The 21896-nt window shown below is 38.4% G+C and overlaps 1 protein-coding gene across 9 annotated transcripts in view; it reads right to left on the bottom strand.

The window, feature by feature from the left end:
- The window catches only part of LOC130916723 (membrane-associated guanylate kinase, WW and PDZ domain-containing protein 2-like), a 368356-nt gene that overhangs the window by 38880 nt on the left and 307580 nt on the right, over positions 1-21896 (bottom strand). For all 9 annotated transcript variants that reach the window (XM_057837639.1, XM_057837641.1, XM_057837640.1 and 6 more), the window contains exon 12: positions 10612-10643. In XM_057837639.1, coding sequence (XP_057693622.1) covers positions 10612-10643 — 32 coding nt within the window. The remainder of the gene's footprint in view (positions 1-10611; positions 10644-21896) is intronic.

Genomic DNA, 21896 nt, shown 5'->3' with positions numbered 1-21896 from the left:
TATATTATTAAAATGCAACTTATCAATTCTCTAAGCTCTTCTGCTGGCTCATAATCAATTAGTCAATTACTGTATTTTCTGCACTCTAGGCCTATACATATAGGGCGAAGCGCATTATAAGGCGCAGTAGTAGTAGTAGTAGTAGTGGTTGGGGTTGCGTTATGCATCCACTAGATGGAACTGCGCTAAACGTAATGTCATTTCATGATTAACCAATACAGGTAGTCCTCAGGTTACAACGTACTTGAATTAATTTCGACTTTACGACGCTGGAGTCTCGTCCGCCATTTTGTCTCCAGTTTTATTTTTTGGGCCACAAAAAGTACCGAATTGTAACTGATGGTATTTTTTTTTAATTTTATTTTTTTTACTTTATTAACATGACTTCTGGCCTCACTAAATGTGAAGTGGTTCAGCTTGACAGATGGCAAACAAAGTAATTGTTTTTTTTTTAAGCTTTTTACTTCCTTCACTTTTGACAAGTTGTCAAAGCTGTGACACACATACAGTGGGGCAAATAAGTATTTAGTCAACCACTAATTGTGCAAGTTCTCCCACTTGAAAATATTAGAGAGGCCTGTAATTGTCAACATGGGTAAACCTCAACCATGAGAGACAGAATGTTAACCACCCCGAAAATGACATTCTTTGATTTTTAAAGAATTTATTTGCTAATCATGGTGGAAAATAAGTATTTGGTCAATACCAAAAGTTCATGTCAATACGCTGTTATGTACCCTTTGTTGGCAATAACGGAGGCCAAACGTTTTCTGTAACTCTTCACAAGCTTTTCACACACTGTTGCTGGTATTTTGGCCCATTCCTCCATGCAGATCTCCTCTAGAGCAGTGATGTTTTGGGGCTGTCGTTGGGCAACACGGACTTTCAACTCCCTCCAAAGATTTTCTATGGGGTTGAGATCTGGAGACTGGCTAGGCCACTCCAGGACCTTGAAATGCTTCTTACGAAGCCACTCCTTTGTTGCCCTGGCTGTGTGTTTGGGATCATTGTCATGCTGAAAGACCCAGCCACGTCTCATCTTCAATGCCCTTGCTGATGGAAGGAGATTTTCACTCAAAATCTCTCGATACATGACCCCATTCATTCTTTCCTTTACACAGATCAGTCGTCCTGGTCCCTTTGCAGAAAAACAGCCCCAAAGCATGATGTTTCCAGCCCCATGCTTCACAGTGGGTATGGTGTTCTTGGGATGTAATTCAGTATCCTTTCTCCTCTAAACACGAGAACCAGTGTTTCTACCAAAAAGTTCTATTTTGCTTTCATCTGACCATAACACATTCACCCAGTCCTCTTCTGGATCATCCAAATGCTCTCTAGTGAACCGCAGACGGGCCTGGACGTGTACTGGTTTCAGCAGGGGGACACGTCTGGCAGTGCAGGATTTGAATCCCTGGCGGCGCATTTTGTTACTGATAGTAGCCTTTGTTACTGTGGTCCCAGCTCTCTGTAGGTCATTCACTAGGTCCCCCCGTGTGGTTCTGGGATTTTTGCTCACCGTTCTTGTTATCATTTTGATGCCACGGGGTGAGATCTTGCATGGAGCCCCAGATTGAGGGAGATTATCAGTGGTCTTGTATGTCTTTCATTTTCTAATAATTGCTCCCATAGTTGATTTCTTTACACCAAGCGTTTTACCTATTGCAGTTTCAGTCTTCCCAGCCTGGTGCAGGTCTACAATTTTGTCTCTGGTGTCCTTCGACAGCTCTTTGGTTTTGGCCATAGTGGAGTTTGGAGTGTGACTGACTGAGAGTGTGGACAGGTGTCTTTTATACCGATACAGGTAACGAGTGGAGCCTCGTTATACCTTTTTAGAAGTTAGACCTCTTTGACAGCCAGAAATCTTGCTTGTTTGTAAGTGAACAAATACTTATTTTCCACTCTAATTTGGAAATAAATTCTTTAAAAATCAAACAATCTGACCCCCCCCCCCCACACACACACACAATCTGTCTGTCATGGTTGAGGTTTACCCATGTTGACAATTACAGGCCTCTCTAATTGTTTCAAGTAGGAGAACTTGCACAATTGGTGGTTGACTAAATACTTATTGCCCCACTGTATGTACACGTCTGTTAAAAACAACACACATTTTAACAATAAAACATTCAACACAAAATGATTGGTGGCCAAACGTCCATCTAGTCTGATCCTAATTTGCTTCATAAAAGTCCACTATCTTAAATGCTACGAATGCTAACATATTTACAATTGTCATAACAAATCGCTCACACTTAACTCCTCAAACTGTAGCTCTAAACTTAATTACAAGTGTATACACAAACAAAACACAAAGATCTACAGTATTAGCTGAAGCAGCTCACAGCCTAAAGTGGGCCAAACCAGAGTGCAGCTATCCTTTTTCCATGTGAGACGTTTGAGTGCTCCTGTTACCTATATGGAAGTATTACTGAACAACAGTCCAGCCAGACCCAACTCTGCCACCAGAGGGCAGTGTATCCTCCACCATTAAACAAAATACAATACTTTTGGACTTTTTGGCTAGTTATTTTGAATTTTTAGAGGGTTAATTCCGATTTACGCAGAAATTTGAGTTCAATCGCCGGCGTAGTAGGTACGAAACTCATTCGTAACCCGGGGACTACCTGTATATAAGGCGCACTGTTGGCCTTATATATACAGTATATATATATATATATATATATATATATATATATATATATATATAAATTGAAGGCTTTTAGGTGCGCCTTATAGTGCATAAAATACAGTAATTGATTCATGAGAATGTGGAATTGATAGAATAATCTTGCCTTGAAGTCTTCATCCATTTTTCTATCCATCTACACCTAAATATTGTATATGATCCATCAAAATTTTGCCAATGTATGTACAAGAACATCCAATGAGTCTACATTGAATTTTGCAACATTCTAGTTCAATGCTTCAATAGTGTGGAAGTAACTTTTTAAAATGTATTTAAACTGTACTGTTGAATGATCTTTATATTGACATTTGGCTATTTACAATTATCATCTCCCTGATCAAGATATTTACACCAATCGATGGCGCATTACACCCCTGGTGATCATTCGAATAATTTATTGACGAAAAAAATTGATTTGCAGAGTTGTTGCTTAATAGTGGAGATATAACCCATGATAAGGGAAGTGAGTATTTTTGGTAAATTATTTATTTATTCTACCTGTCCTGTTCAGCAGCTTAGACACGGACAATAGGAATCTGAGTGTCCTTATGGTCTGAACATTTTTAATGTATAACATGGGAGTTTGATATATTGCCATTGTGGTTGTTTATTATGTTTTATTTATTATTGTTATTACAACAATTTGCCTTTCAGACCCCGCGTATTGGTCAGCTTTCTTTCTGAAAGAAAGAAGAAAAAAGAAGTCCTGTGCTAAAGAGAAAAGCAATCCCAATGACAAGGATTTTAACATGTATGTTACAAATGAAATGCCTCAATCAATCATTTTTTTTCTTCTTATGAACGGTTTTCAAACGCTTTATTGGTGGATTTTCTCAAGTTAAAGCGCCACACAGAAATTAATAAATGAAAACTGTGTAAGCAGGATGTGTGTATTATTCTTATTATTTAATTACAGGTGTTTTAGCTTATTTCAATTTATTTTATTTAAATGGGCTATTATTTATTTTATGTGTTTATATTTTACAAATGTGATGTAGTATTCATTTATATTGTATATTTTATGTTGTATAACTTTAGTTCCTATGTGAATATAAGTTCCTACTTGTTTTGTTGTTGTAGGAGGGTTTTGTATTGAACACGGTGTTTATTATAGCAGAGAAGACAGCAGTAAATCAACAAAGACAATTTAACTGTGCCCCGATCTACCACTCAAGAGATCTGATGGACTCAAAAAGTGGGTTACGATTGCATATTAGTTTGAAAATCGACCGGATCCACCGTATTTTTACACGAGTGACTTCCGGTCTGCCCGATCCTAGCTACCGGTTGTAGTATTGACGCAAGAGGATCGCGTCTCGCGTCAAATCATAAACTCGGAGCCGCTTCTGGGACGCGTCTAACACGAGGCCGCACTGCGACTGGTGTGCGAATGGCTGATTGACTTTAACGCTCGCGTTTCACTGCGTTCTCGCGGCGGCCACGTTGTCGCGCCGTTGTTGTTTCTGGGTTCTACTGTCCTACCGTGTTGGTCCTCATTATAGTAGAGAAGACGGAGTAAATATGTATAATCTACACAAAGAAACTGTACCCCGGTCGACTCACAGCCTCGAAAAGTAAGGGTTACATTACGTCAGAAACTCGTTCGGTACGCCTCCTTTCCGAACCGAGCACCACGTACCGAAACGGTTTATTACAAATTAGGGTTGTTCCGATCATGTTTTTTTGCTCCCGATCCGATCCCGATCGTTTTAGTTTGAGTATCTGCCGATCCCGATATCTCCAGATCCGATTGCTTTTTTTTTTTTTGCTCCCGATTCAGTTCCAATCATTCCCGATAATTTTTCCCGATCATATACATTTTGGCAATGCATTAAGAAAAAAAAATGAATAAAACTTGGACGAATATGTACATTCAACATACAGTACATAAGTACTGTATTTGTTTATTATGACAATAAATCCTCAAGATGGCATTTACATTATTAACATTCTTTCTGTGAGAGGGATCCACGGATAGAAAGACTTGTAATTCTTAAAGGATAAATTTGACTTTGTATATTGTGACTAAATATTGCCACCTCGTGTATTTGTTGAGCTTTCAGTAAATGATACTGTAGCCATTTAACTGTTCTGCCCAAATGCATGATGGGAAGTTCAACCATGACTGTGCGTAGTGACACCAATTGATATATCTTCTCTGCGTTGGGAAATAACATATGGTGTAAAGATAAAGATCAACTACGACCTTAATTCCCCACATTGCTTTCCCACGATATTTCTAATTGTTGAGAGAGGAATTTTAAGGCTTTAGCCAATTAGAAAAAGGCTCCAAAGACTGCCAAAATTCACTCTACTCATTTTACGCTGCCTTTTAGCTCTATATATATGTAAATCGGTGCCATCATAGATTGAACGCGACAATGCGTGAGTGGGTCGTGCAGCGCATGTGTTAATTGCGTTAAATATTTATATGTGATTAACAAAAAAAAAAAAAAAATTAATTACCTCCGTTAACGCGATAAATTTGATAGCCCTACTGAAAGCCAAAACTAAAGACTCTGGATGAGTGTAAAAATTTTTGTCTTTAACGTTAAATACAATTAGAAAACGACTTAATTCAAAAATATATATATATTAAAAAAAGGCATGTCCGATATTTTGAAAATGACGTGATCGGACCCGATAGATCGGGACATCCTTAATACAAATACATGTAGCGTTACACCCTTATGGTGTAGCCTACAATAAATGAGCCAAAATGCTTTATGGGGTTGTTTTAAATTTCCCAACTTTGCCACGCTGCCCTTGCCAGCCTCTCCAAGTCATAATGGAATGGACGTCTAACACCGTAAGTGTCAGCCAATGAGTTAAACGAGTAACCCACCTCGGATAATTGAATGTCATTCAAGCATTTAATGTATTTAAGTTTCAGGTCAATTCATGAAGTTTTCTCCACACATTGGCAAACTCACTGATATTATTTATAATCCCAAAGTTAACACGAGGACAAACAAGGACTTCACGGATGATAAATGTTCTGTCAGCAAGTGGCGAGTCAAACAAGTTCAAGCCAAGTTAGAAGCCAGGAATGTGAAGAAAGTCAATCCAAACGGCCCGTCTGGATGACGGATGATTGCCACTCCAGGAATCATGTCACCCTTTAAGTGCGCGTTATACATTTAGCTTCACTCACTCAATTATGCCGTGAAGACAAACAGCCGCTCGGTCTCACGCAGATACGATAATGAATCGAATCAATATCTGCAGAGAATATTCATCATGCGCTGAATAATCTGTGTTAGTGCTCTGAATGAGCGGTGATTGCAAAGGCTGGCGCAGTATGAAATGTGAAGAGCGTTGTGTAAATTGAAGGCACCAGCTCCTTAAAGCCAGCACAGCTTTTGTGCATACAACTTTCTTCATCATAACAAGACATTAAAAACAACATGTAAACATCAGGATAATTCAATATTGATTCTTCGGAAAACTGTTATGTTCACTGTTTGGGAGACACTCTTTACTACTTGACTATGTGCTGCCTCTGACCAAGGTTACTCGTGTAAAAACGACAGCAGGAGAAGAAGGAAGACACGAAGTGCAGTAAATAGACTTGAAAGATGGTAGCTCCATTCCAACAGCTCCATTCCAGCTCTATTTTGTGATATAGTTGTTTGATCTACCTAAAACGTCATTATGCGCTATGCTAACGTGGACGCAATTCGCTAAGGTTATTTGTTGTGTGCGAGAGTAAGCATTGGCTGTGTGTACGAGTAGTATATTGTCCATAGGCAACTATCGAATATTTTATTAATCGAGTAATCGACTGAAAATTCTATCGATTAATCGAGTAATCGGATAAAACATTTTTTTAAGGTAAAGAGCAATTATAAATATAAATGAGAAAAAAAGACATTTAATCCAATATTGAACCATTTTCAGTCAATCAATGTTTTTATTTTCGATGTACATTGTTGAAAACAGCCAACAATTGCATCTCAGATGTGACTAGAAAAAAAAAATCACTGCTTTCACTCAAAAAAACTTGTAGATCTTATAAAAAATTATACATTTCTTACCTAAAAATGTAATTACGCTTGATAACACACATCACTTGAAAGCTACGTGTTTTTCCCACGTGTTTCAATTGAATTTCCATTTGTGTGAAGCTATTTTTAAGTTCTAGTTAAGTTTTAAGTTAGTCTAAACTTTAAGTACTGATAGGATTTTGAGTTTTTGCAGTGTTCAAAATAGAGCTGAAACGAGTACTCGAGCAGCTCGAGTAACTCGAGTTTAAAAACTGATCCGAGTAATTTTATTCACCTCGAGTAATCGTTTATTTTGACAGCTCTAAGCATCACGTTTTGCTCGGACTACTTTTAATGCGGGACAACGCGCTGTCACGTGCGGAGAGGAAGAAGGGAAAAAAAAAAAAAAAAAAACTTACTGCAGCCGACAGCCGCCACAAACGACACCGACGTTGCTAAATACTAGCCCGCACGATGCTACGTTGGTACAGGTAGCGTCTGATGCGTCTCATAGAGATCACATGTATGTTGAACTAGATGCACATTGACAGACTCGGCCGCGTCTGGGCAGCGTTAGTAAACAGCCGCCATCTTAAAGCAGTAGAGCGCTAAGCGCTAATAAAGAGCGCTAAGCGCTAATAAATAAGATTAACGTTACTGTCGCTACTAGCTCACGTAACGTTAGCCCTGCGGAGGGCTAGGTTTCAATTAATTATGACCACTGTCGATGCGTGACTAACGTGTCTTACATACAGGCTTTAACATAACATAGCATTGTGGAGTGATGAGGGTGTAAAATAAAAACTTAATCATGCTAACTATCAATTTTAGCTCAGTAGTCATTGCTGGATAAAACACCAAGTAGCACTGGTCCCTAATGTGCTCCAATTCAGCCTGTATCATACATTTATTTTGAACACTGCAAAAACTCAAAATCCTATCAGGACTTACAGTTTAGACTAACTTAAAACTTAACTAGAACTTAAAAATGGCTTGACACAAAGAGAAATTCAATTGAAACACGTGGGAAAAAATCCTAACTTTTAAGTGATGTGTGTTATCAAGCGTAACGGCATTTTTAGGTAAGATATATATATATTTTTTAATAAGATCTAAAAGTTTTTTGAGTGAAAGCAGTGAATTAGTCTTTTTTTTTTTTTTTTTTTTAAATTCTAGTTACATCTGAGATGCAATTGTTGGCTGTTTTCAACAATATACATCGAAAATAAAGACGTTGATTGACTGAAAATGGTTCAAGATTAGATGAAATGTCTTGTTTTCTCATGTATATTTATAATTGCTCTTCACCTAAAAATATATTTGTTTTATCCGATTGGTCGATTAATCGATAGAATTTTCAGTCGATTACTCAATTACTAAAATATTCGATAGCTGCAGCCCTAGTTCAAAATAAATGTATGATACCTGCTGTATTGGAGCACATTAGGGACCAGTGCTACTTGGTGTTTTATTCAGCAATGACTACTGAGCAAAAACTGACAGTTAGATTTATTATGTTTTAATTTTACACCCTCATCACTCTACAGCACTGTGTTTTTACAGATTAAATAAAGCCTGTATGTAAGACACGTTAGCCACGTATCGACAGTGGTCATAATCAATAGAAACCTAGCCCTCCGAAGGGCTAACGTCACGTGAGCGAGTGACAGTAACGTTATATTTATTAGTGTTGAGTACTGCTGAAAGATGGCGGCTGTTTACTAACGCTGCCCAGACGCGGCCGAGTCTGTCATTTCGCATCTAGTCCTAAATGCATGCGATATCTATGAGACCCATCGGACACTACCTGCTACCACGCTAGCATCATGCGGGCGTAGTTTTTAGCAACGTCGGTGTGGTTTGTAGCGGCTGTCGGCTGCAGTAAAAAAAAAAAAAATCTTTTTTTAATTGCTTCTTCCTCTATGCACGTGATGACGTCAGCGCGTTGTCCCGCATTAAAAATAGTCCGGGCAAAACGTGATGCTTAGAGCTGACAAAATTAAACGATTCCTCGAGGTGAATAAAATTACTCGGATCAGTTTTTAAACTCGAGTTACTCGAATACTCGTTTTAGCTCTACCATAGACTTCACTGTCAGTTGACGAGACAGCTCCTACAGACGTTGCGCCACGGCTTCCCGTAGGGGGCCGGGCCAGGCAAAGCGACGTCGCGGCTTTCACTGCCATAAACGTTCTAACGCCGGATATACTGTAGGTGGAAACAGGCCAAAGGTTTTAGTGCATACAAGACGGCAGGAGTGTTTCAAGAGTGATTTGGTCAAGGATTCAGGATGATTATTATATATATAATAGCACCGTGCATGCAGTTTGAAACGTGAAAAAAAATAGATGTATTGAAAAATTAGCGTAACGTTACCTTGAAATATTTACGTAAAATGAATGATAACTGCCTTTTTTTTTTTTTTTTTTTTTTTTTTGGGTAATCAAGAATCTAGAATGTTTTGTGTTCATACCCATAGAAATTCCAGGATTTGCGATTTTTTTACAAGAATTTTAAACTTAAAAAGCTCTTTGTTTTGTGATGGCCGCCATGTTGGATTTTGTATCCACACACAATGCTTTACTTTACATTCACATAATCAGGTAATTTTCGGCCAACGGTCAGTTTTTTTTTGGCAAAAAACTAGTAATTAAGACATTTCTACGTCCATACATGGCTTTTACGTGGTTTTTTTATGTAACATTTTAATCTAAAAACGACGAGAGGCAGATAAAGTGGGGCAAATAAGTATTTAGTCAACCACTAATTGTGCAAGTTCTCCCACTTGAAAATATTAGAGAGGCCTGTAATTGTCAACATGGGTAAACCTCAACCATGAGAGACAGAATGTGGGAAAAAAAAACAGAAAATTACACTGTTTTATTTTTAAAGAAATTATTTGCAAATCATGGTGGAAAATAAGTATTTGGTCAATACCAAAAGTTCATCTCAATACTTTGTTATGTACCCTTTGTTGGCAATAACGGAGGCCAAACGTTTTCTGTAACTCTTCACAAGCTTTTCACACTCTGTTGCTGGTATTTTGGCCCATTCCTCCATACAGATCTCCTCTAGAGCAGTGATGTTTTGGGGCTGTCGTCTTAAAGTATTAAGTTTCTGATGTGAAAATTGAGTTAATTATTATTAGCTGTTGAAAACTTATGTCCAAAAAAATGAAGTCGCTATTTCGGGCAAAAACTTTGTGATATGTCAAATATTGATATTGATCCTGAAAATATAGGTGCTTATCTCTGCATTTGGTGATTTTTGTGCATTTAGATTTTTTTTTAGGCAATTTAAATTTTGTTATACTTACATAAAAAATAATTAATCGGGATTTTATTCGAGAACAACTTGAATTTTTTGATGACGCTGCTAATGGAGACTCATATATGCCTCAGGTCACTAGCTGCTTTGGTTTTGAAAACAGGCCCCCTACGGAGCGGCCCCGTTTCCCGTCAACTGATAGTGAAGTCTATGATATTATCTTCTGTATCTTTCAGTTTCACAAAATATAGGTCCAGCTTTACAGCACATCTGGTGTCCGTGGAGGTTCTTCATTGATGTTTAGCTGTTTGTAGAACCTAGCTGACCTAGCAAAGCCAAAACAACAATACGATATTTGCCCATATTAAAAAGTCTGAATCGATTCAAAGGCTTATGAACAATTTAATGCAATATTATTTATTTAATTTATTTAATCACAGTTTTATTTCACGTAAAATATTTTTTAAAAATGAAGCGATTTTGTCTTTAGTTGCTGAGACTTTGGAATTTTAAATATATTATAGAGAAATTAATCTTTTTTTTTTTTTTTTTTTAAACAAAATGGCATATCTAAAAGATGATATGATTAGATGTTTCTGCGGAACGATCGATTTCAATTCGCTTCTGCTAAACCATCGATATGTCGATCCAGATCGATTAATTGTTACGTACCTGTTTGGAGGCTTTCCATGGAGAAACTTGGCCTAAACGAGGGAAGAAACAGAAACAAGAATGAAACACAGAATATTATGGAGAAATAAAAAGAAAAACATCCATTACTATTGATGGCAAAATAAATACTTGTAAATTTTGTAAAAACAAACAAAAACTAATCGGTCGAAACTCAATATTTTAATTAAACTGGACTGTTAAAGTAGTTACAACTTCAGATTTTAAGTTTACAATATTAACTTGATAAAATGAGATAGGATTACTCAAAATAACAATTTACTTAAAAGAATTGAAGAATTTGAGCTATGTCTAATAATAATCCTGAATTAGCATGACTTATTAGAAGCTTTACTTCTAACAGTATCGGTAATTAATTTTTAAAATTAATCACGTTAAAATATTTGACGCAATTAACGCACATGCCCCGCTCAAACAGATTAAAATGACAGTACAGTGTAATATCCGCTTGTTACTTGTTTTTTTGTGTTTGGCGCCCTCTGCTGGCGCTTGGGTCCAACTGATTTTATGGGTTAGTACCATGAGTGAGCATTGTGTAATTATTGACATCAACGATGGCGAGCTTCTAGTTTATTTTTTGATTGAAAATTATACAAATTTTACGAAAACGAAAACATTAAGTGGGGTTTTAATATAACATTTTTATAACTTGTACGAACATTTATCTATTAAGAACTACAAGTCTTTCTATCCATGGATCACTTTAAGAGAATGTCAATGTTAATGCCATCTTGTTGATTTACTGTTATAATGAACAAATACAGTACTTACGTACCGTATGTTGAATGAATATATCCGTCTAGTGTCTTATCTTTCCATTCCAACAATAATTTACAGAAAAATATGGCATATTTTACAGATGGTTTGAATTGCGATTCATTACGATTAATTAATTTTTAAGCTGTAATCAACTCGATTAAAAATGTTTATTCGTTTGACAGCCCTAGTATATAATTTTGACAGAAAAATAAAAATAAACAGTATTTAAGATCGCCAGAGTTTTTTAATATCACAATTTTACAGACCTCTTCACTTCAGTTTTTAGAAACCCCCCATGGATCAGAAAACCATTTTAGCACATTCTACAAAACAACTCATATCTAGAAAAACAGGCTATATTCATCCTTCTGCTGTGAATTGAATTGGAATGAGTTTATCATTAATAGACGTCAAATCCATTTGAAGTGGAAGGGTGGCAGTGAATGAACTTTAAACGGATTGGACAGCCAATACCAGGCAACGCGTTAATTTTGGGGCATTTCATGTCATTTCCTGTTGCTTTTCATTCACTTTCTTTACCTTTTGGTGCAAATAAGGGTCACTTCCTGTTGATTTTGAGGCATTTACAGGTCACTTTCTGTTGATTTTGGGTTACTGAAAAGGAAGTGACTCAAGAATGTTCCCAGATGAATAGGTAGTGACTAAAAATCAACAGGAAGTGACCTGTAAATGCCCACAAAAGAAAGGCCGTGAATGCTCGGATTTCAATGCAATTGATGGCGCTACACGGTCAATCCAGTTAAAATGAATTAGATGTCTAGCGCCTTTAAAGTGCATGTGACACGAAAAAGCATGTTTATTTCATAATACACACAGTATTTTATGCTCCTGAATGATATGGACCGCTTGGATGTGTGTGGAAGCGATCGCTATTTTTATTTAGTTTTTTGAATCCCGCGCCATGAAAATGAGTGACTTCCGGCTTCGGTCTTGCATTGAGGAGGAGGGCGCTGTGACGTGTACGGCTGAAGGTGTCCTCTTCACTAAACAGCCGTACTGTTGTGTATAAGGACAAAGGATTCAGCTGATTTTGCGGATTAATACGTTTATTTTTCGCATCACGCCAGCCAAACGGCTGTAGAAAAATCTTGCTTTATGAGGGAGAGGCGTGTGCGCCTTTTTGGACTTTCAAAAGGTTCCCATTCACTGTGGATATTGGCAAAGCCCTACTACTGTGGGACCATTGGACTTACGAGGAAGTGAGTAAACATCTTGTTTTGTATTATGTCAAATATTAATACAGCGATTACAAAGTAAACACTACAAACTTTCTTTAAATAAAGGACTACTTACGTTTGATCATTGATAGGCATGTAAAAAGCTGTCCTAATGGTCATTAGCAGCAGCCCGTTAGCTGCACAACAACTCCAGCCACCCTCCTCCGGGGAACGAACTGTAAATTGCGCTCCGCTGGGCGGTTTGCCGATCCGCAAAGACAATCGACAACCCAGTCGTCATGTCAAATAATCCGGGCTAGTTATGTGTGATTTTCCGCTTCGAAGACTTTGAAACATCATTCGGTTCGGGTTAGCATGTCGGCTAGCTGTCACGCCTCTTGGTTTGTTTACATTCGCCGAAGCCGGGGAAGGGAAATGACATATGTCCGATTTAGGTGTCATAAAATATCGTTCGGAAGTTGCGACAGTAAAGGTGAAGTCGACAGTTTTGACCATTATGGAGTAATTTTGCCATGTCATCCTGAACAAGTGCATTTTTATTATTTCATATTCCATTTAGCACAAGACTTATTTGTCATGACCATGCCATTTATTCAGCAGTTGGGGAAAATAGTTGGATAAAAAGAATATCCTGTAAAAATATTGACGTAAAGAGATGGACACAATGTCATTTTGCAGATCTCTTCGTCACATTTTCCTCGTTGTGAATAGTTCCCCCTCGACGGGCTGACTGGTCCTTCTCAAGCTATTTATTTAGCTATTGGGGAAAAATACTTGGATAAAAAGAATATCCTGTAAAAATATTGGAGTAGAGAGACTGAAACAAGGACATTTTGCGGCTCTCTTTGTCGCGTTTTCCTCGTTCTGAATAATTCCCCCTCAATGGGCTGTATAGTAAAACCAATGAGCCCAGTATCCCGCTGACGTCATCCATCTGTTGGGGACGCTTGAGCCCTATAATGGTAGGCGAGGCTAACCGGCAGATTAAAAGACTAATTTCTCTTCATCTGCGCTTTGCTAAATTGTTGTATATAGTCGAATCATCTCAAAATATGATTCTAATTCACATAATAATGCTATTTAAGACTTTTTTTCTCCTGTTGTATGCTCTTTAATGCCATTCAGTGAGCTAACGTAGACACTACTCTAATGGAAGATATTGGTAGCAACTAGAGATGTCCCGATCGATCGGGTCCGATCACGTCATTTTCAAAGTATCGGAATCGGCAAAAAAATATCGGACATGCCTTTTTTTAATATATATATATTTTTTAATTAAATCGTTTTCTAATTGTATTTAACGTTACAGACATAATATGTTACACTCATCCAGAGTCTTTAGTTTAGGCTTAACGTAGGGTTATCAAATTTATCCAGTTAACGGCGGTAATGAATTAAAAAAAAAATTTATCACGTTAAAATATTTAACACAATTAACGCATGCGCTGCACGACCCACTCACGCATTGTCGCGTTCAATCTGTAATGGCGCCGTTTTACCTATATACAGTGGGGAGAACAAGTATTTGATACAAAACCCATTGGCAGTGTATCAAATACTTGTTCTCCCCACTGTATAGAGCTAAAAGGCAGCGTAAAATGAGTAGAGTGAATTTTGGCAGCCTTTGGAGCCTTTTTTTAATTGGCTAAAGCATGGGTGTCCAAACCTGTCCTCAAGGGCCGCTGTGGGTCCTGGTTTTTGTTCCTACCAATCGAGCACAGACAGTTTAACCAGTGAAGTTTGTGGTAAAACAAGCAGCACCTGACTGCAATCAACTGATTACACTTGTGAGACATCAAATTCGTGAAAAGATGTCGTCTTGTTGTGTAGGAATGAAATCCAGCACCCACTGCGGCCCTATGTGGAATAGTTTGGACACCACAGCGGCCCTATGTGGAATAGTTTGGACACCACAGGGCTAAAGCCTTACAATCCCTCTCCCTTAGAAATATCGTGGGAAGCAACGTGGGGATGAAAGGTAGTAATTGATCTTTTTCTTAACACCCAATGTTATTTCCCAATGCAGAGAAGATATATCAATTGGTACCACGACGCACAGTCATGGTTGCACTTCCCATCAAGCATTTGGGCAGAACAGTTAAATGGCTACAGTATCATTTACTGAAAGCTCAACAAATACACTACATGGCAATATTTAGTCACAATATACAAAGTCACATTTATCCTTTAAGAATTACAAGTCTTTCTATTCGTGGATCCCTCTCACAGAAAGAATGTTAATAATGTAAATGCCATCTTGAGGATTTATTGTCATAATAAACAAATACAGTACTTATGTACTGTATGTTGAATGTACATATTCGTCCGAGTTTTATTCATTTTTTTTTTCTTAATGCATTGCCAAAATGTATATGATCGGGAAAAATTATCGGGAATGATTGGAATTGAATCGGGAGCAAAAAACAAAGCAATCGGATCGGGAAATATCAGGATCGGCAGATACTCAAACTAAAACGATCGGGATCGGATCGGGAGCAAAAAAACATGATTGGAACAACCCTAGTAGCAACCTGTTGGTCCCTTTTTTTCCATTTTTAAACAGTAACATCTTTTTAAGATGATATTTCGATAACCCTTTGGGCTACAAAGTAACGCGATATATCGCCTTTTTGATATACAGCAGGGGTCGCGTTAACCGTATATTTTCCGTCGTTGACCGGTTTTTTAAAACGGTGACGGAAAAAACAAGTCCATCTATCATTTTGACAGGTTGCAATTCACACCCCAGACCACAGGGTTGCGAGTGAGCATATTAATTAGCTATTGTCTCTCTCAATGCATGACGTCGTTGGCCTTACTCGGAAAAATGTCAAGGCAACTGAGTGTCCGAACTAAGTCGTCTGTCCGAGGCAAAAGTCCAAAACCTCATGACAATAGCCTCTGAAAGAATCCCACTTGAGACATTTGATTATGCACAAGCGGGCACGCAATTCAAGTCCATGCGCACCAGGAGGAAGACTGCGTTCAGGCCACAGCAGGTGAACTGTTAATTTCATTGTTCCATATGTAGCCTACCTACTGGGGCCACAGTCAGCTGTTTTTGTCACTGCGGAGAAAAAGTTACATATTCATATGCTTGATGGCACGGTGTGGATTCTGTTAAGCTTGTTCGGACAGAATATTGTAGCGTCACCGGGGTCTGGCGGCGGCACCGTGATTGACACATCAACGCGAGGTTCTTATTGGTGCACCCGGTGTGCCAGCGCGTCATCCAATTGGCGGACTAGATTGCCGCCTATGTATATAGTTGCCTCTTTTTCTTTGGGGGCGGAGTTGTTGTTTTGTTGGTGTTGCTGGCGGTAAGCAGAGTAAAAAGAGGGGGAAAAATACCACGACTTCTGTGTCTAATTTTTCGCCACCAAGCAAGCATTACAATATTAATTAAAAATGAATGAAAACTAAATACTATTGAATATGTCATTATTATCATTTTAAAAATTTAAGTGAGGGGTAAAAATAGATTATGACCGGTTTTTATTGACCCTGTCAGTCAAAATGACCGACAACGAAAAAGTCTAGCGCAACCTCTGATATACAGTACCCCTAATTTTGACCTGGGGGGCTGGCAGTTATCATTTGCTGCCAATCTCTCCTAGTCAAAATGGGCTGGACGTCTAGCGCCATCAAGAGTAGCCAATGAGTTTAAATGCATTGAGATCAAGTTTACTGCATACAGTACCACTCTATATCCAGTATTGAATATCCCAACATTTAAAGCGAAGTTGCATTTTCCATTTCTATGTTATGACTTTGTTTGCGAAAGGCTCCCTAATGTGCGCTGCTGTTGCATTTGTTCCAAACATAATTACATCATTAGCTGCGGGCACACACACGCACGCAAGCGTACACACAAACACAGCTATATTTGATGTGCGTGTAGCAAGTAGGGAGCACTCCGGTTCTTATCACGACAGCTCCCCAGCGACAAGTCACAATCAAAGGAGCCGAGCAGAAACGTCTGTAATGCTGAGAGACCCAAATACATAGATTCGACACACATGAAAGATATGCTACTTGCACTGGATTTCTAGAAGAAAAATGTTTACAACTTAATATTATCGGAGCTACAGCAAATCTACACCATCAAAGTATGAATGCGTTACTGAAAACATTTCTGATAGAGAACCTAATGAATTGAGGTGCAATTTAGAATTTTAAAAAAAATGTTTAAAATGTCAAAAATATACAGTAATGGACCAAACTATTGGCACCTCTGGAATTTTTCGAGAAAATACAGTTTCTCCCAGCCATTAACGCAATTACAAATGTTTTCAGTATGATTGTGTTTATTTGTTGGATGTGCATTGGAAAAAAAACAAAAAACCTGAAGAGAAAAGCCAAAATGGACACAATTTTACACAGAATGCAAAAAATGGGCTGGACAAAATTGTTGGCACCCTCAACTCAGAGTTTTGGTTGCACATCCTTAAGAAGAAATAACAGAAAGGACTCGCTTCCTATAACTAGAGGTGGAAATCTTTGGGCACCTTACGATTCGATTACGATTCAGAGGCTCTGATTCAATTATAAATCGATTATTGATGCACCACAAAACCCCCATTACCCCCATGGTTTTATTAAATTGTAACCCATGTATTTACTATGAGTCTGAGTTGTAACTGTGTCCAGGGGAAAGAGTCGCAGGTCACATTCCATTACCTCCCCTGGGGAAAACTACGAGAAACAGACGTTCGCTGAACAAAAGGTATTTCTTAAATTGCTTAAACTGCTTAGGGGAAGATAACAGTGTTATCTGACACCACATACCACATGGGGGAGAGGCATGTGACCCAGGACGATTGAAGAGGAGGGCCACTCACTTTTACCTGATTTGAATACAACCAATAGACCATTGCCATGTTTGAATGTTTAATCTTTTTCATGAATATGTATCCATGTTGCTATAAAGGAAAATGTGTTGAGGAAATAAACCAAGTTGGCTTGTGAACGCATCCTTCGTGTGTTTACTTCCTTCTTCCATGCGCATGTAAAAGGTAGATAACTCGAGTGGACGTCTGACCTGATGATTTAATCCCCAATCGGAGGTGGGAGGCAAGACTCCTGGTATCACTAAAATTTTTTTCCTGACACCCCCACTTTAAATTTTTTGTACACTAGTTCCAAAATTGTTCAAAAATCCTCTCAGGCTAATCAAACAAGTCCCCATTCTGTATCGGTTAAACTACATTCAATTAATTTAATGTTGTGAATCAACGGTTAAAGTTCCCTTCTGTCTACTTTCGACGTGAAAGTTTTAAAACTGTTTCATCATTTAAAGATAGATTCAAGTCAAGATTTTGCAGTTTTTTTTTTTTTTTTTTTTTAAATAAAAAGTAATTCGGTTCGCTACAACAGAGCCTTCTAGAGAAGTCTACTGCTTTAAGATGGCACCTGTTCTAGCGCGGGAAAGTGTCATTTCGCATCTAGTTCTTGGTATATTATCTAACACGGCCGCCGTCTGTCATTTCACATCTAGTTCTAGATATATGTGATATCTACCAAAGCTGTATGTTGCCGTATGTTTGTAGCAACTAGCAACTGGGAGCTGTTTGTAGCGGCTGACGGCCGCAGTCAGGTATTACTGTTTTTTTTTAATCTAGCGGCATGAGTTGAACATGATATTTACTCTCGGTCCGTTCCTCATTGCGTCCTGAAGACCGCACTCACTGTGTTTTATTTCCGCTTTATCTGGTATAATTCAATAATCGGAATTTGGATGTTTGGGAATCGTTCTCGAATCTTCCATGGCTTAATCGCGAATAATCTAAGAATCGGAAATTTCGCACGCCTCTACCTATAACCATCAACAAATTTCGTGCACCTCTCAGATGGAATTTTGGACCATTCTTGTTTTGCGAACTGTTCCACGTCTCTCATAGTTGAAGGGTGCCTTATTCCAACTGCTATTTTGAGATCTCTCCATAGGGTCCAATTAGATTTTGATCCAGACTCATTGATGGCCACCTCAAAATTCTCCGTTACTTTGTCACCAACCATTTCTTGATGCTATTTGAGGTATTTTTTGGGTCATTGTCCTGTTGGACCACCCATGACCTCTGACGGGTTAGGGTTACCCAGTTTTCTGTCAGTACATCCTGCATTTCAGCCCAAAACATTTTGATAGTCTTCAGATTTCATGACTCCTTGCATATTGTCCAGGCCCTGAGGCAGCAAAACAGCCCCAAAACATGATGCTCCCTCCACCATGCCTCACGGTGGGGATGAGGTGTTGATGTTAGTGAGCTCTTCCATTTTGCCTCCACACATGACGTTGTGTGTTACTCCCAAACAATTTAACTTTGGTCTAACCAGTCCACAAAATATTTTGCCAAAACTTCTATGGAGTGTCCAAGTGCCTTTTTGAGAACAATAAACAAGCAACAATGTTTTTTTAGACAGTAGTGGATTCTTCCGTGGAGACCTCCCATGAACACCATTCTTGACCATAGTTTTACATATAGTTGATGTGTGCATAGAGAAATTGGACTGTGCCAGTGATTTCTGTAAGTCTTTAGCAGACACTCTATGGTTCTTTTTTTACCTCTCTGAGTATTATGCGCTGAACTCTTGGCGTCATATTTGGTGGACAGTAGTGCTACAACGATTAATCGATTAACTCGAGTATTCGAATAGAAAGAAATATTCAAATTAAATTTTATTGCTTCGGGTATTCGTTTAATTAAAGTGGCGTTGTAATGGTTTATTTTGAAAGTCCTTGCATTTAGTTTTATTGATTACGGTGGATACGGTGCCTCATTTCACATGTCTGAATCCAACTGCTCCCTGTAAAGACCAACGTTAGCTAAGTTTATCTTTGAGCTAATGTTTTTTAATGCATTCATAATTTAGTTTCTATAATTTAGTTTTTTGTGGGAATATGTGTCTGAACCATTTGTTAAGAGCATTTAAAAAAAAAATGGTAGTATTTTATAGCATTTAAGGTAGCGGACTTTTGCTGTGAAAGTTAGCCAATTGTTCTCTTGTTGTACATACTAGAATATCTTTTTTTTTTTTTTTTTTTTTTAATACCGTGTGAGGCTCAGCTCAGGTATTTTAATTTTTCATGTTCCTTATCCGATTACTCAATTACTCAACTAGTTCATCAATTAATCGACTACTAAAATAATCAATAGCTGCAGCCCTAGTGGATGGCCACTCCTTGGGAGAGAAGCAACAGTGCCGAACTCTCTCCATTTGTTGACAACTTCTCTGACTGTCGATTGATGAACGTCCAGACTTTTAGAGATAGTTTTGTATCCTTTCCCAGCTTTACACAAATAAATAATCCTTGATCGCAGGTCTTCAGACAGCTATTTTGATTCTTACCAGGTGTGTGTTTTATAGTGGGCAGGGCTGCATTAAACCATTCAACAGTGATTGGCCACACACTTGACCTAAATTGTTTGGTAAAACTTGGTTTTAATTGCGCTTAGTCTCCTTAGGCAGAGGGTTCACTTACTTATTTTCCCCCCTTCCGTCATTGTTTGCATGCTATCCTGATTAAAATATGAAAACCTATAAATGTTTAGTGGTTTTAGTTTAAGCAGACACTTTTTTCATCTGTGTGATTTTGACAAAGATCAGATTACATTTGATGGCGATTTTATGCAGAAATCATAAGTTTCAAATATGTTTTTATACCACTGTATGTAGGGTTGGGCATCGTTTGAAATCGAACGATTCCGGTACCGATTATGATTACACATTTCGCTTCCTGTTCCGAACCATTCTTGATTCCGATTCTTTTAAGAGGCAGGGTAAAAAAAAAAGGCAGGGTAAAAAAAAAAAAATTGCATGGTTTATATTAAAGTCTTAACTTCTCGATGATTTTTTCTAAATTATATGAACTTCTCACAGGGCTAATTTTAACTTGAATAGAAATATAACTCTTTGAACTTGAGCAGTTTTTTCTGCTCGGCGGTCAGGGCATCGAAACATGGAGTCGAAATTTTAAAAATTCGAACGATTCCGGGAGCATTGGAGTGATAGAACCGGTTCCCATCGATGCTCGATGCTCAACCCTAACTGTATGTACAAATACTACAATAAATGTAGTGTTTTTCAACTCTATTCACAAATGGTGGTGAAACTGGAGGGGTTTTCCTTTGCTTGGGGTACGGCATGTATTTTTTTTTTCCCCCCAAACCACAGCTCCTAAGAAAGTGAATTCTGAGCTGATGGACGTGGATGATTAAATTGATGAATAAAATGACATGAGCAAGTTGTTGATACAGTCAACTTACTGAAGCAGTGCTTTGTAAAACTAAGAGTCGATACTTTCTACGACATGATTTCCAAGTGAAACTTGATTTGACATATGAGTGTGGTCATGGAAGAAATACATATCCTTGAGTTGAAGCAGGCCTCTATGTTTGGGTAGTGAACAGAGCTGCCCATAGTGCTGAAATGCCTAAGTGGCCCGTGGACGGTTGTATGGTCTAAAAGAAGCTCCTACAACAGGGAATACGGTCTTTAGAAATAATCCTCAAAGGAATTCTAATAGCTCATTCAGAGGAAACTTTTCTTAATGTGACAAGGAAGGAAATTAGTCGCCTCGACACGGCAATTGTCCACTTGCATTAAAAGCGAGCGTCATCCTCACACGAGGCATTTAGGCTTCATTTAAATGCTAATCAAATTCATCAGCATATGTGCCGGATATGTGGCGCTCTCACGGGCGTGCGGCTGAATTCCAAATGAGTGCCTGGTGGAGCGCTTTTCACGCGTCACACCCAACCCGCTGACTTCTGGCCGGCGCGGTTTGCTTTTCGCCCGGTCTCGTTTGGCGCCCGGGAGTGTCTGTCTCTCGCCTGCGGTTGGCGCTGATTCGAGCCCGAGTGTCATGGGACGGAGCTCGGTGGAACGCTGGAATTGGGCCCGAGATGGGAAAGATTAAGCCTTTCTGGACAAGCGCGTGCTGTGTAGGTCTGACAACTTGTCTGTTTTGCACTAATAAATAGTGCTCTCACCTGAAATATTCTAAAACAGGGATGTCAAACTGATTCCGGTCAATGGCCAAACTTTCGGAGTTTTTCTTGTACACTATTAACTACCGTATTTTTTTAACTATAAGTCGCAGTTTTTTTTCTTAGTTTAGCTGGGGGTGCGATTTATACTCTGGAGCGACTTATGTGTAAAATTATTAACACATTATTTTATCATTTCACATGTTATTTTTATATTTATTTTTATATAATTCGCTGTATCTATTTTTTGTTTTGATTACAAGCTCATTCACTTACACAGTGCGGTGTCTAGCGGTAGCATTGACAATCGTGAATGCTTTCC

The sequence above is a fragment of the Corythoichthys intestinalis genome, chromosome 5 (genome assembly GCF_030265065.1).
Source record: "Corythoichthys intestinalis isolate RoL2023-P3 chromosome 5, ASM3026506v1, whole genome shotgun sequence".
In the NCBI taxonomy this organism is placed as follows: Eukaryota; Metazoa; Chordata; class Actinopteri; order Syngnathiformes; family Syngnathidae; genus Corythoichthys; species Corythoichthys intestinalis.
The sequence above is the reverse complement of the archived record's forward strand: the minus strand, read 5'-3'. Positions and strand labels throughout refer to the sequence as shown.